Genomic DNA, 16,510 nt, shown 5'->3' with positions numbered 1-16,510 from the left:
CTGAGAGCCACGACATGACGACCAAAGCAAAGAGAACAGACTTCGTATAATTCCATAGTGACAAACATGCCTGTGAGTCACGTGTGCAGCTGGGATTGTATAAAACCAAGCTCTGCAGAGGTTTATCTCCAGTGAGGAGGGATAGCTATGCAAAGAAACATGCTGGCTGGGTCAGGGAAGGAGTGGATGCTCCTACCAGTTTCTGACAAATCCTACCTGCACCCCTCTCCATTTCCAGGTCTTCTGTTACCAACCCATTGCCCCGCAGCGATCCACCGGCCTGAATTACTGAAGCTCAAGGTAGATGTGGGTGGGAGGCACCTTTGCTCCCTAGGAACTCAGACTCAACCTAGAAGCCTCAGCTGTTGCAACCCCCTGGAGACCCCAGAAACATCTCTGTTTGGAAACCACAGAACTCGTCTGTGAACTTCACCTGCCAGGCTGCCAAAGGGAGGACACGAGTGAACGCAGACCAAGTTTCAACCTTTTTATTCAAAGCAGCTTCTCACGATGTATAAATACTGCATATTAGCACACATGAAAAATACAACTTCTAAGGCACCCAGAAATGTGTTCATACACGTTACAGGACCATTCACAAAGAGAGTGTACAATTTGCTCTAGACAGTCAGCGTTTGATAAATCAGAAGGTTATTATCCCTCAGTACCGCACCCAGTCTCGGGTAATATTTACAGCGTGGTGAGAAAGGGGCACTGTACCTGCTTTATAAGTCTATGAAGTACTCATACTTACAGATATTCAGAACTAGTTAAAGACTTTCCCATGATAACCTGGCGAAAGAAAACGAGTAGCCTAATTTGCAAAGGTCTCCTTGGATTTTGGTGTGTGTGCTAGATCCATGATCAAATCTGAACACTCCCGGGGTGGGCCGGATACATTTTTTGGTAGCCTGCTTCATTATCAGAGGTTTGGTAATAAGCCTTACCACTAGAATCCCACTTCTTCAGTATCAGATCATTTCTCAGCCGGCCGATGGATGAATGGTTTCATTGTGGATGAGCATGGAGCATCTACCTAGTGTGAGAAGTGAAGAGATTTCTTCCAGGACTAAACAGGAAGCGGAATGGGTTGATGGAGAACAAAAAGGAGGTGGAAATTTGGCAACTGTAGGATCTGGCTGCTCAGTGTAGACACACATCTGAAGAACGCGCGCTGGAGGTGTCTACACGGATGGACAAATCACACGCTGATCAGGGACCCTGAAGGATGCCGGACCTCCACTCTCTACGGTACCGACATGGATAAAGGCTGGACTACACAGCAGAAACACCCGCGTGGGACAGCACGTTTCAATCTAAGAAACTCATCTTCCAGAGCCTTCGAGAGGGGACGGCAAATCCCTCTGTAGGGCCAGCCGGGGGGAGCATACGGTTGGTGGACGGGGGCAGCTTCTCTGTGCCATGAAGCATGCACACCTCTGCCTAAATGTGCCCACAATCTATGGAACTCGTGCTTTGCTGGAATAATGGAATTCTTTGGTCCTTGGTTTTATGAAAGGCAATATTTTCACAGTCCTGTCAACACGGGCATCAGCAATGACTTCAGGCTGGGACTGATGGCACAGGGACACATTAAATACTATACGGAAAATTCCACACCCTCCAAACTGCCCAGAGTCACCTTAACGAGCTCCAGAGCGAGGCCAGGTGCTGGGCCAACGAGGCAGGGTCAACCCACAGAGAGGTCAGAGCAGAGGCTAAAATCTAGATGTCAGTTTTTCTGATTGACACACACACTGCAAATATTTGAAGCCAGTCTCCATCCTAGTGGGAGACAGGTTGGCTTTATGAACACGTATTTTGAGATGAACCGAATAACTTGACTTTAGCCATTCTATGGCCCTGGTCTCAAGATCATCTTTGAAACCTTGATAAGGAGAACCAGGAGGTAACTGCAGAAGCAGGGCCAATGAGAAAGAATCATTTTTTTTAAGTTTAATTTTCAGAGTTTACTTGGTTTTATCAGACCCTGGTGGACGCCCGTCCAGTGAGCTCCACGACTTATGCGCCATTCAAACAGCCCAGAGTGGGCTGAGACCGGCTCAGCTGATGCGTGTGTTGCACACCTAGGTTGCCTCTGCCCTGCTACACTCAGGTTCAGTATGGCTTAATACACCTACTTCACTGACAAGACACTCAGCACATGTGGGAATGCGGATGACATAACTGAAATCGACTTCAGATTGTCTACACAGTAAGACTCACATGTAAACTTTGTTAACATCTCTCAAGGAGTGCTGACCGCAGCCAGGCTGGACATTCCCAGGTCACCTGCAAGGAACCTGGGGTCAACCGCCAAGGTCAGCAGCAGGAAATGCCATTGGTTCAAAACAAACAATGGACCAGCGGCCCTCCCTGTGGCCGTGTCTACACCACATGAACAGTACGCAGGGGGCTCCAGAACACCTGTCCAGGGCCCCTTCGTATGGCCAAGACAATCGCCAAGGTGTCTAACTGGTCCCTGCTGCCGTCAACTCAACCGCACTCTCCAGATTAGCCATGCTGTACAGACTGCACAGAGTCCATCCACATGGCTTACGCTGCTTAAAAAAAAACAACCCGTATTACCTTTTTTTTTTTTTTTGCAACAAGCTTAAGGCTCTGTTCACAAACTCCATCAACTGCCACACAGTGAGAATTTATGGGGAGATCCTCAACTACATACCTAGTTGCAAAGGTTGGAAAATTTTACTGATCCTAATGGTAAGGCTTATTCACAAATTCAATACATTTTTTCAAACTCAATTACTTTGAAAAAAAGAAAATTAACCGGCTCTCTAACAATTTAGGAGCACTCGATTTTAACGGGAAAAAAAAAAACAGAAAACCATTGGCACCAAACCAGAATGCTATTTCTTGAAAGAACAAGTGATATTAATGGAAAAGATTGCCTAAAACGCAGATCCTAACTTACCACAGAAATATAAAAGTTTATATTCTGAAAATATATATACTGTATTAAAGTCTGTACGCATTTCAACCAAAATTTGCAGAAATAACTAAGCAATACTTATCTACAACAAAAATATACATGCAAGACAACCCCCAAATGGTTTCCCTTAAATATCTACAAAAGCAAAGTGTAGATTTTTAAAGATCATACAAAACCATTTACAGAGAATAAAATAAAATACTTAAGAAATCTCATTTAGAGTCTTAAATACTGTGTATATTAGTGAGGATGTCTAAACTAATATATACAACAGATCTCAGTATCTGAATACAGAAACACAGAAGAGAAGCAGTTCTGCATTTTAAATATTCACTTAGGAAGATCTGAAGGTGTTTCTATATTTTTTCTTTGTTAAAAAAATTTCCACAGAAACTGGCTTGAAAAATTATATGAATGTGACTAAATTTCAAATTAAAAAAGTGTACAAAATTTTTTAAACCAACAGTTAATCATGGGAAATGCAATTCCGCATCCAGTGGAGGCTATTTTTCAACATGGATATCAGGAAATAGAGTTGCATTGGTCAAAGTCTAGTGTGATTATCATTTTTCCATCCTTATACTAAACTCCACATGGGAAAAACCTATTTTCATGCTTCAGTGAGAACACTTCCCAGTTTGCTTTATACCAAACAAGAATAATATTTTAAATCAATTCTCTACTAGCTTCTTAGAGTTATCCACCTTCATTTCCTAGAGGGTCATTTTTCATGGTTTTCACCCACAGGCATTATTTCAGAGCAGGAAGGGATACATGGGTATATCAGCCTTAGGCTGAGCCATTGGAGCTCTGACCATCTTTGCAACATTCTCCAAAAAGCCCTCCTGAACCATGCTGTTAACTCAGGTGCTTCCACTGCAAGGCCCTGGATGCTAATCACCAGGGGCTGGAGGAGAGGGGGGTCCTAACGCATGCCTCACAGGATGGCACAGGAGGTACTGTCCAGAAGACTTCTTGACTAAAGAAGTGCCCTCATCTTCCCCAAAGGCAACCCAGGACGGGGCTGCCTAGACCACATACAGTTCCTCTAAGACCTGCCCAGGCTCTGGGACATGAGCGACTGGGTGGGGAGCGGGTGAGACAGAGTAGAGAGAGGGTAGAAAGGATCGTATGGATGGAGAGAAGGTTCTGGGGTAGAAGATAAGAAATGAAAACCTGGGCCCCATCTCAAGAAGGCTATGGAGGACAAACCGTGACACAGCCACAGGTTTGGCGAATTTCAACCCATGTCGGCCATAAGTCGACAACCCATGTCGTAAGTTGGCCATAAGTTACCTGGATCTCATCTCTGCATTATCAAAGCAATTATTCAGAAAGTGAAAAACTCAGTGGTTTGGTCTACCCTGTAGCCAACAGATTAAACTGACTTTTGCCCAATTTGTGGAACATCCTTCTTGAACTGACTGTATGGAAACAGCCGAAACACAGACTGTCGGGTAAAACATCTCCTCTTATACGTGGAACCTGCCCAGGCATTCCACCTGAATGATGGTTTCACGTTCCTACCTTATCATCAGAGATCCTGGAGGTGTTTAGAAGTTTGGATTTGATGATCCAAAGCTACATTTTAGTCCAAAGCTAAAACACTTCTGGTTTTTCTGGCAGGGGACAAAGATGGGCATTGAGCCAAAGAAATTTCCAAACATTGTCTTCCATCTCCAACAGGAATCCTAACTCTGCTTCTAGAGACGATGAAGTGGTTGTCCTTAGAAGGTAAACAGAAAGCAAGGTGCTCTTTCTTTAGACGACTTAGTGATGGGAGAGAGATTACCTGCCAATAACAAGGCCGTCCAGGGGCTCTGGCAGAGCACACATTGGCTTTCTCAAAGGAGGAGACAAACCCAAATAAAGATGTGACCACAGGTATCTGGGCAAGGGGAGGTGCTTCCCTATGGTAACAGTTCCTACAGGATCCCACGTGGACCACGGTGGTTGGCAGGGGGTGGGGGTGGTGTACACAGGACTTCAACCCATCGTCCCGTGGATGGATTTAGCCAAGGCAGCTGTCTCCCTGCCGAAGGAAGAAGCAAGTGAGACGTGTGCTCTTCCCTGATTCTCTTGAGGTCACAGGAAAAGGAATGGGGCTTTCTGCAGATGGAGCCAAGACCATCTGAAGGATGGAGAACCCAGGTTAAGTCTCTAGTTCAAGTGCAGAGACTCCACCTGTCCTCCGAAATGCAAAGCTCAGCACCACGAGTCCTCTCCACCTGCCCGGCCCAGGGTGTCCAGCTGCCTCCAGAGGAGGGAAGAGGACCAGAGAGGGAGAGGGAACTACAGCAATGACCCTCCCTCAGCCGCCCTCCCCTCCCTCAGCTGTGCCCAACTCTCACCGCTCCTCTCCACTCTCTCCAAGGAAGGGCCAGGAGGGGCTGGGGACTGACAGAGGGCAGAGGAGATGGGTGAGCGGAGGTCCTTGAGAACACTCGGGGGCTGGGGTGGAAATGGAAAGATCCTGCCACGCTGAGAACCAAACTTCCTCTGGTGTGTGACCCCCACGCGGAAGAACATGGCCCTGTAACTTCTCTGCTTGAACCCCGATGCTGACGGCCTCTGAAACCAAAACCAAGGCCCCAAACCAAAACCTCTCCCCTCCATGGCCGATCCGGGGACTCTGGGCGACAGCCTGAACACAAAGGCTGGGGCCCTCTGTGGCCTACGGGCAGAGGCCTAATCCCTGGTTACTGCTCCCTCATGGGAGTAAAGAGCCTGAAAACAGGACTTCTGGAGGCAGAAAGACTTAGACCTGCTGCTGACAGCTCCACAGAGTGGGGACTGTCCCCTGTCTCTCTGGAAGGCCCCAACCAGATACCACTGCCCTATGAGAAAAGGGACTCTGAAAGTCAAGCCCCAAAGGAAGAAGTGTCCCTCAGCAGTATGCAACCCCCAGGGGGCCCAGCCCCCACCTGCCTGACATCCAGGGATTAGGGACTGGCTGTGTCTCAGGACCATTCAGGCGGGAGGCCCCTTTATGTCCTTAAAGGCAGGAGAGCGAAGAGAAGACCCTTCCATGATTTCTCCTAGAACAAGTATTCAATGACCACAGAGCTGTTTCATACGCAGAGAACCTGGTGCAGAGCCATTCCTTCTAATTCTAGCAATCCCATTTCCATCCCTCTGAATTTTACATCTACGTGGTTCATTGCTAGAATGCACCAAACAGCTCGGACCCTGTATGGGATTTGCTCTAGGGCAGCATGAAAGTAGTATCTGTGTGAACAACAGACACCGTGACGTATAAACAGAAATAAATAAATTAAATAAGTCTGATTAAAGGGGGGAAAAACCACTTTCCTAGTAGTTTACGTGTTTTGCAAAACTAGCTTTACATATTATACACATAAATTATCAGAATTTCCACTTACATCGTTTTAAAAAATATATATTTAACAAAACGCTCCTAAATGTACAATATCTGGGTTTTGTAAATCACTTGGTTGGGTTGTTAAGACCAAGCCCTAAAAGTCACACAGACGTGCATCAGAGAGGAGACTGAGGCCGGCTCCACACAAGTGTTCTGCTCATTGCTCTGGAAAATCCCCTAAGACTGGTCGTCCCCCAGTCACTGGATCTGCCCTTAGCCACAGAGGGCATGGCAGCTGAGTCCCCACGTCAGAGGCACTGTGTAGACACAGCCTGCGTCAGAAGGACTGGTGGGGCGAGGGGACTGGTCTTCCTTCCTGGACAAGGATGGTGGATCTCAGCAAGTGGGGCGGGACAAGGGCGCTGGCAAAGGCCTGGGAAGAGATAGCCCTCGATGGCCCTCCAGCCAGTTGGGGTTTGAGGTGCGGACACGGGGCAGGAGGCCAAGCACACTGCGTTTCCCATCATTACACAAAACCAAACCAATGAGGAGCAACCAAAGGACACAAGAAAATGGACACAACCCTAGGGACAGAGAAACACCTGGACAGACCCCTCGGCCAGGCATACACTGGGCTCTGATCTCTGAAACACAGGGGCGGAGCTGGAAGTCAGGGGCCCCGCAGTGCTGGGCCCTCACACTTCGTAAATTTTGTCCTGCAGGTAGCTGAAGAGGGAATCCAGGCCTTTGGAGGAGCTCCAGAGCTGCTTGAGCATGATGCATTCTTTCTCGTTCACATCTTCAAGCACCGACCTCAGGAAGCTCCGCACGAGGCATTTTGACTCCTCCAGCACCTGCAGGGAAATGCACAAGCCTCGTTAGTCAGGCACCGGGGACCTGCTCCCGAGGGACATACTTGGCCTGGGTAACCTTTTGATGTCCACAGCCAGAGGAGGCGCCTCCTGTGGTCCTGGGCTTCCCAGGCCTCTGCCCCTTAGCAACACCAGGAACAGGTTGCACGTGTGCCCAGATGTCAAGCCCTCAGTCCCTGGGATGGCTGAGTGGGACCTGTGTTAAGCCCAACTGCAAGGACTTGGTCTTTTACCCAAGGGTGACCGATACTCAGTTTCACTTTCTATGGATGTCAGGAAAAAACTTGGGGAAACACTGCTTTAACCTCCGTGTGCTACCTAACTCAAGAATGGCTGGGACCGCAGAGTAAGATAATGAAATGAACTAATGGGTTGCCAAGGTACCCACAGGACCCGCCTCGACAGCAATGTCCCTTGTTCAGGCTTAGCAGTAAGCAGTGGTAATAAAAGTAGCAATCCTTGCAATAGCAAGTAATAACAATGGCAGTAAATGGCAGTAACGAGCAATAATAGAGACAACAGTAATACTATAGTATTATAGCTGTGATAACAGTAATGTTAGGGGTGGTAATAACGGTAACAGTAGTAACAGAGCTATAGTATTACAGCAGCAATCATAGTAATGCCAGTGATAGCAATACGATAGTACTATATTACAGCAGTATTAATGATTGGAATATTAGTAATACAGTAGCCAGCGTGGTAAAAATAGCAATAATAATCATGATCATGAGTAAGAACAATCGCAGCAATCACAGCGACAGCAAAGCCACTACAACCACCGTTAGCTGTCGGCTCTATGACAGGCACTCTCCGTGCAGTCGTTAATTTCCACCTCAAGTTCACAGACAGGCAGTATGTTTATCTCTGCATTACAGATGAAGGGAAGATGAAGAGCTCAGGGAAGTGGAGGTGCCCACGGCTGCCTGGTGGACATGCCCTGCAAACCCCTGGCTGATTCTATAGGCCCCACGGCTGCCTCAGTCTGGCAGAGGCACTGCTGGCAGCAAAGTGTCTGAGCATCCTTCTGCCTCCCCATTCTCTGTGGACGTGGGAACTTCAGTTCTCAGTCTTACCAAGCGCTTTCAAACAGAAAAAAGCAAGACAAGAGCTCCCTTGCTCAAGCAGGCTGGAACCATATCCTTCAGCTTGGGCTGGAGGCTCACGGGTGGTAAGAAGGGATCAGCTGACGAAGGACACCTCTTCCCTCCCCCAAATTTCTCTGAGGACCACCATCTCTGGGGGTTATGGGGGAGATTCCTGTCTCAGGTGAATCACCCCGAAGCTCCTGAACTCCTATCTGTGGACAGGAGAGTCTTCCTTGCAGGACTTCTTCAAAAGCCGTTTCTGAGCACCCCCAGAGGTCAGACTCCTCAGGGGAGCTTTGGAGTCTTTGTCCTCCTGCCTTTTCAGCCTCATGGCCCCCAAACATGCTGTGCGCCAGCTCACACCACCAGGAACCACTGCCTGAACCCCACGTGCCCTCACTCACACTGTTTACCCCATTGAGAACGTCTACCCACTCCTGCAGGCAGTGGCCCCTATGGCACCAACCACCCCTGTCTACCTAGGCTCATGCAGTTTCCTGGGACCTGAGATCTTTGGGGTTAAAACCACAGGAGAGAGTCCTGGGCAAAGAGTTGGCCGCCAGAGTCATCAGGAAGATTAAAAGAGAATCCACAGAAAGAGCTGAGCAAAGGGCTCGGCCCACGACAAACGACCACCAAGAAGCCAGGGCTGTCCCCACCCTGCCACCGTCCCTGGGACCACAGGCTTCCTGGGGGCAGCGCTGCACAGTGGGTGTCTGTAAAGGCTGGCGGGGGCAATCAGGAGGTGAGTGACTGCGGGTGGGGACTCAGGGTAGACGGGGAGAAGTTGTGGGGACCGCTCGGCCCCCACAGTCCAGCCCAGTGCCCCATGACGCTGCAGCACAGTGAGCGGCCAGACCTTCTGCTCTCAGAGAGCCTTTTCTCCTGCCCTGCCCTTTCTCCCCCTTCCCAGGGTATTCCCACGCAGTGCTCAGAGCGACTTTTAGGAGATAAAATCGACAGTTAAAACCCAGTACCTCCATGGAGGTGTTATTCACTTATCCCGTTTTCAAGGAGTTGAACTATAGACTCTAAATGTGCTGCGCGCTGGGCGGGCAGGAGAAATGAGGTACCAGGGCGGCAGGAACTGGTGTTTCTCATCTCTCAGCTGGCTCATACCCTGCCCTTATTCGCTTTTGCTTCCCCTTTCTTTGAAAACCATAGATGATTTGTGTGTCTGTGCAAGTTTAGGAACTTTAAAGCATCACTTCTACCCCAGGCTATAAATCTCTTCTGAGGTTTCTGCACTGGAGCTGACGTGGGAACACCTAATGGTGCTCACCGTCTCCCTCTGGATTTAAGCTCTCAGCACCAAGACTCGGCCTCTGCGAAATCACACAGGGCCTCCCATGGACTCCCTGCGTGACCTCTGGCAAGTCAGACACTCCCTTCCGGTCTCGCTGCCCCCACCTGCGAGAACAACGCACAGAGACGCGGAACTCACCACCGCGCTGCAGGAGGCCATCTCCTTGACCCGCAGCATGACCTCCTGGCTGAACGTGGTCGGCCAGAAGACCTGGGACACCAGGCCTCTGCTGCATGCCTCCTGGGCGGTGAGCTTCCGCCCACAGAAGAGCATCTCATTGGCCTGAAAAAGCAAAGGCAGGAGAAAGCTGAGAGCCGGTATGCCTGCGAGCCTGTTAATGAGTGAGCATGCTGTGGGTGATGGTCCCAGCTCTCAGAGGCGGCATCCTTAACTGGAGACCAAAGATGCTGGGGGAACTATTTGCCAACGCTTGTATCTGTATGCATCTTTCTGAGCCGAGGGCCCCAGCTTCTGTTAAATTCCCGAAAGAAGTCATGTACCTACAGGAGCTTCGTCTGCCCAATACCCCTCCCCGTGTCTGGTGGCAGATGCCCCAGGAGGGACAGGGGACAGTTCAGAGTTGACACCCCGTCCTTGATGGCTGATATGGGAATAAGCAGAAGAGCCACCCTAGACATTAAAGCTCTCTGTGAGGTCTCCAAGCTGGAGAGCATGGGGAAGAATCTTTCTCCTTCTCTGGTGGCTTAAGTCACTCAGCCCAAGGCCACCCACTGCTGTGTCTGTCCCTGCTCCATGGAGACGAGGAGCTGCAAAGACAGGACAGGTGGAGAACAAGAGCCCTGCTGCTGCTGGGATTCTGGGGCCTGGCACCCCGAACAGGGGCTCTACTGCTGGACCTGCCAGTTACGGGAACCGTTAAACTCTCTGTCCACACCACCCTTTAAGCCACTTCAGGTGTCTCCCTCACCGACTGCCCAAAAGGTCCTGAGTAACCACATGATCCCGACACAGAAAATGCATCCTTTCCAGGGGCCCAGAGTTGGACGCAAACGCTGCCCAGCAGCCAAGGGCAGAAACCCCTCCTACCTTCTGCAGAGTCCTCTGTACTCTGCTCCCCCAAGAACTTCTCTCAGCTGTGATCCGTGTTCTGGGAGGAGCTACGTGGACAAGGTCCTAGGCAGCAGCGGGGCACAGTGCAGCCACCACTGACACCGAGCGGCTGTCCCACTGACACTCAGGGCAAGAGGGTCGTAGCCCCTCCCTCCTCAGGACAAGTCCCTGCCTCCTTCCCACAGAGGACCGTGCAATCCCCTCCCTGACTGCTGTCTACCGGCCTCCCCTCCCATCCCCTTCCTGGCTCTGCACACTTTAGCTGCTCTTAGGCAGATGTTGAAATGCCAAGCTCTCCCAGCCTCTGGATCTGTGCACCCGCTTCCCCTCTGGGGGGGTCATGATGACCCAAAGGACAATCTTTCACGGCCGAGGAGCAAAATTTGTCAGGTCGATAACAGGCTAATGGATGCATCTGGTTGGAGGTTTGAAGACAAACACACGCTGTACGTATTTAGAGACAAGAGACGCCGTCTCAGGAAGAAGAAATGCGAGGAAGGAGCCCAGTGGAAGAAGCCAAACGGGACGCAGTCAGTTGGCAAAAACAGGTCTCAATTGGGAACATTCTTGGAGTTTCAGAAATGACTGAAATGAAAGAAAGAGACCAGGCTCTGCAATGTTAATATGTTTGTGACCACCAAGGCCGGGAGGAACGGGGCAGAGCGCAGAGGCTGAGATCACAGGGGAACGTGCCTGCCTCATCTGCCCACCACCGCTGAGGCTGTGAGCCACAAGAAAGCGGCCCCAGCTCCTGAGTCCAAACCACCTTGCAATCCACCTGCTGGGCTGCTGCGTAGACACCCGCGGGCAGCAACCCCAGGGAGGCAGAAGAAGCTGAGATGACCTGCAGACTGCACAGGGAGGGAGCAGCCCTGGGACTCTACCCACGTGAAGGGCCACGTCCTAAACACCAGGACAGAGGAGGGGTGCTCTGGCACCCCAAATGTGCTGCAGAGACGAGGAGGCTTACCAGGGCGACGCCTAGGATCTGGGGGAAGGTGTAGGAGGAGCAGCCGGCGGGCGTGAGGCGGATGGTGGCGTACGGGGTCTGGAACCAGGCCTTCTCGCTGGCCCACACGATGTCACAGAGGGGCAGGATGGAGGCACCCAGGCCCAGAGCAGGCCCATTGATCGCCACCACGATGGGCTTCTTGAACTGGATAAAGGCCTTCACAAAGTCCCTGGGGAAAAGACAGGACCCTCTTTAGCAGGTGAGTGGATTTGCCAAGACCCACAGACAAGCTTGATTCTGTCGAGGTGGGAATAAGCCTTCCCAGGTGCTGGAAAGCACCCACGGGTCATCAGGGGACCTCCCAGATGGCGAGCCCCGGAGCCACAGGCACAGAAATGGCACAGTGCTTGGCATCAGATTTTCAGGGGAAAACTCATGGAGTGACCACAGTTTGCCCAGAAGACCCCAGGTCAACCCATGGTCCCAGCACTGCACCTGGCTACCCTGCCCTCCCACCTCCAAGATAGTAATGAAGAGCAAATACCCTTAAGGAGGACACCCTGAATGTTAACGTTCAGAACGGACCTAAAGGAGGGTTTTATAAGGAGGGGTATTTGAACTCAAGGAGAGAAGGAATGTTCTAAGGGTAGTGTTGAGGGTGGAGTGGGCGCCTTTGGTGGCATGAACCCCTTGGTACTGGAGGTACCCCAAGTTTGGCCCGATGATCACCCTGAGTGAGCGTTAGACCATGGGCACAGGTGGGGACTGATGACCTCTAAAGAGTTCTTTCAGTCTCAGGACTGTCTGATTTTGAATTACCTACAGGCATACCAGACTCACTGAGTGTGGTTCTAGAATGTTGATGAAGGTCTGTATGTTTGGGTGGCTTTGGCCAAAACTGGGGAAAGATGCTGGGCTCCCCTGGGGGCATGAGGCATCTGGCTCCGTGGCTTCGGATCAGGCAATGTCGCCTCCCTGTCCTGCACCGAGCAAGCTTACAACATGCATCTTGAATATTAAATAGGGACACCTACAACAACCTCCGGTCCTCTGCCTTAGGACACTCTTCACCTTTCCCCTAGCTGCTTTATAAGGTCCATAAAACATTAATGTTATCGGACATGGAGGAAAAACCCAGGATGTCTAGTAAAGCCTGCATCCCTCATTATTTTCAGGCGGAAGACTGGAAACTAACAGGAACTCGCAAGAATAAAATCCAGACTCCAAACTGTGACCTTGGTCTGCCTCCGCTTCCCTCTCCAGACTCATCTCCTGTCTCTCTCATCTCTGCTCACTGTGCAGGGGCTGCCTCGGCCCTCTGAGAGTTCTTGGAACACTCCGTGATCGGGATTTGCAATTATCCCAATTATTTGCTGCTTGCTTGAACTCTCCTCCTCTTCCAGTTCCTTAAGGAAACTCACAGGTCTGCCTCATGCAGTGCTTGGTCTCCAAGCACATCGGGATGAACACTTGGTAAATCAGCTCCCAGAAAGAGAGCAAGGATGGTAGATGTGCAGTAGGGAGGCACTGGCTGGTCATCAGACCTGCTTTCCCTTCCCTCTTCTTCCTAGGGTTACTGTTGGAACATGGTTCTCAGTCTCCCTGGCAACTGGCTATGCCCAAGTAACCAGGTGCCGGCCGATGGGACATGAGTAGAAACCAGATACACACTTCTGGGCCTGGTACAAGAAAATCTCCCACCACACAGCCCTCCCAGCCCTCTCAGCTTAACAAGCTCAGCAATCTTGGAACACATTTGTTGAATCACAAAATGGCAGGTGTTTGGGTTCCTGACTCAGCCCTTGGGGGACAGCCATGGGTTGATTGGTAATATCTACTCTGAGATTACATACGCAAGAAGTAAATTTCTTTCACAGCTGAGCCATTATGTATGTTGGGGGTTCATTTGTTACAGCAGCAAATACTTAACTTATACAAACATCAAGCTGATTTATCTCTTCTCAATTGATACTACTCCCCCAAATTCATCTCAAAAGATCTGGGTATCACAGTGATACGCCGGGATTGGACTGAACTGTGAGAAGATGGCTTAACATCATGGCTCCTGACATGGGGGTTATCTTGGGACCTACGTGCTGTCACAAAAGTATGCACCCAGGCTTGAGCCGTTGGATTTCCTGACTTCTGTACGACTCTGTGCGTAGACTCTTTGTGACGCACCTCAGCCACTGTTGTCCCAGTGCAGCTGACCCCAGAGTACACTGCTGCACAGAGGGAGATGTGGCCCTATGCCTTCTGAGTCCTGGTTTTCCAGTGGCCTGTTTCCTAGCTTGACTTCCTAACTTCATGGCCCCAGTCACTGGTTTTAACAGGAGGTTTTTGCCAAATGCAATTTGGAATCTGCAGGGGGACGTGGGGCTTCTTTGCAGGGTCCTTGGAACCACGGGGTTTGGGTTTGGGATTTTCAGCAGATGTCCCATTCCTAAACCCCCTGGTACAACTCCAGGACCTTGGATCTCACAATTGGGAAGGACGTTAAGAGAGAGGCAGGGAACCAAATCTTCCACTTGGCATAGAATCACCTCCTGAGGATGCATCACAGCCTCTGTTGCACACTCTCAGTAAAGGGGGCACACCCTTATCAGGACGCCCCCCCTGCTGTGGCCCCTCTGATACTCCTATTCCCTCTGCTTCACCATCCACACGACAGTCCTTCCAGAAAGTCACTTGGGCACTCCTGACTCTCCAGGAGCTTCCTCTTCCAGACCCCAGAAACTTTCATGCTGTTGTTTCCAACCTGAGCTCTGTACATAGGCACCAAGGACCCCCGAGGAGGGCAGAGGGGCCCAAGCACGCTCAGCTCCGACCCTCTGACCCTTCAACCCACCCTTCCATTTCAGTCCAGCGTGCCGAGTGCTGTTGCTTCGGTTGTGTCCGACTCTTTGCAATCCCATGGACTATAGTCTGCCAGGCTCCTCTGTCCATGGGACTTTTCAGGCAAGAATTCTGAAGTGGGTTGCCATTCCCTTCTCCATTCAATCCAGCAGACTTGCAAATTCATTTCCTTGATATAAAAACGCGGTGAGCAGCCCACACTCCCCTTCCTTTTCCTCTCACCTCGAGTAGGAGATCTCTATCACAAGGGCCCGCTGGACGTGCAAGCCAGACAGCAAACAGGATATCGCATTACAGATGCTGCCGCTCAGATATCTGATCCTGGCCTGGATGGCAGGGCAGCGCTGGGAAGATGGCTGGCGTCTCCCCCCATGTCAGAGCCCCTCGGGCTCACGCCAGCCCTCATCGCTGCCTCCACTCAACCTGAGCCCGTGCCGGGAGCTGCAGGCTGGGCTGACGTGGCAGGAGGATCAGGAACTTTGGGGGCTAGAGGACTTGGCCTCCAGCTTCAACACTGCCGCTAACGAGTGGGGAGACCTGGGGCAAGTCACCTAGTCTCTGGAACCTTATTTGGCTTCTCTTAAAACGGGAAAGCCAGTGGTATGTCCTGAGATGAGAGCAGAGGCTTCAATGTGAGGGTCCACCCAGTACCAGCTCAGTGCCTGGCACGTGGGTCTCTGTCATCACGGTCAGCACATCGGCCGGGGAGGGCAGACACAGCTTTCATGCTGTTCCCAGTGGTCTGTGAGCTCCTCTCCTGGCCCACAGGAGACTCGGAGCAAAATCCTGCATCAGGAGTGTCCAAAGTCCACCCGGAGCACTTGGCAACTGTGACCCTGCTGCCCATTCCCTTTAACAGGAGCTGTGGGGTGCAGCCCCCGACTGCCAACATTCGGAGCCAAGTCGGCTGAGATGGGGCATGTGGGCACCAGGCACACACACAGTGACAGCCACCCTGGGCCCCCCACTAGAAGCCCGTTCCATCGTCAGATCCAGGCTTTTAGCTAGACCTCATGGCTGGAAGTAACGGGAAGAACAGTGAAAATCATTCTTTACACCAGTCCTAAGTACTCATTACGGGCCAGGAATGGACCAAGTACTGCACACAGGTAATCTCACTCCTTCTCGTCCCAGCATCCAGCCAGCAGGCCATGGTCTCCCGTGAGGGGTTCAGGTGAGGCCGGCCTGGATGGAGCACATAGCTTTTTTTGGGTCCTGGATAGAGGCTTCTGCGGAGTGAGTCATCCGAGCTCTTCCCACATCTGCTAGTTCATTCAGCAAACATCTGCAGAGGGCAGGCAGCTTCCCGGGCCAGGTGCAGGCGTGTTTTCTTTAGGAAACTATCAGGATGGGGAGGGACCACGGCGGGGGTGCCACGGCCGCGTGTCTGGCCCGGATCCTGGGCTCAGCCCAGCTGAGATCGTGCGTAAAAACTGCAAGGGACGCCAGCAGCTTACAAGGTTCTGTGGCCAAAATACGTATCGGCCTTGCTAGACTCTGAACGAAGTTCTTTCACAAGAGACCTCTCAGACTGTAAATTTCTTAACATGCCTGGAAAATCCACAGACGAGGGGACAGACCTCATTTATCAGCAGGGTCCCTCATTCACGATGCTTCTCTGGAAAGCTGCAGCAAGTTTTCCGGGAAATGCTTCTCTACAACACTGTGGTTCTAAAACTTCTGGGACATGTGTGTTAAGTCACTTTCAGTCATGTCTGACTCTTTGTGACTTCATGGACTTATAAGCAGCCAGGCTCCTCTATCCATGGGATTCTCCAGGCAAGAATAATGGAGAGGGTTGCCATGCCCTCGTCCAGGGGATCTTCCCGATTTCTGGTGCACTGTCAATGTGGAGAAGCCTCTTGGTTGGCACGCGGCAGGGGTTCCTGATCTTGCTTTCATATTAGAATCACCAAAGAAATTTTGAAACCCAAGGCATGCTCCCCCAGCACTCCCCTCACTCATTAAGCCCAAAGCTCCTGGAGATGCTGCCGAGCTGCTGGGTTTTGGAAAAGCTCCCGGGCTGAGAACCAGTGGTCCGGGGGAGTGTGGTCCCAGACAAGTCATGGTTCGGTGGTGCGTCCTGGTCC

General features: G+C 51.1%; 1 protein-coding gene across 1 annotated transcript in view; it reads right to left on the bottom strand.

Annotated features, from left to right (window-relative positions):
• Positions 1-473: 473 nt before the first annotated feature.
• CDYL2 (chromodomain Y like 2) overlaps positions 474-16,510 on the bottom strand; it is a 169,600-nt gene continuing 153,563 nt past the window's right edge. The window contains exons 5-7 of the mRNA XM_027513957.1: positions 11,583-11,793; positions 9,680-9,823; positions 474-7,129 (exon numbers count right to left, since the gene is read on the bottom strand). Coding sequence (XP_027369758.1) covers positions 6,971-7,129; positions 9,680-9,823; positions 11,583-11,793 — 514 coding nt within the window. The 3' untranslated portion in view covers positions 474-6,970. The remainder of the gene's footprint in view (positions 7,130-9,679; positions 9,824-11,582; positions 11,794-16,510) is intronic.

Source organism: Bos indicus x Bos taurus, chromosome 18 (genome assembly GCF_003369695.1).
Source record: "Bos indicus x Bos taurus breed Angus x Brahman F1 hybrid chromosome 18, Bos_hybrid_MaternalHap_v2.0, whole genome shotgun sequence".
NCBI classification, from domain to species: domain Eukaryota; kingdom Metazoa; phylum Chordata; class Mammalia; order Artiodactyla; family Bovidae; genus Bos; species Bos indicus x Bos taurus.
The sequence above is the reverse complement of the archived record's forward strand: the minus strand, read 5'-3'. Positions and strand labels throughout refer to the sequence as shown.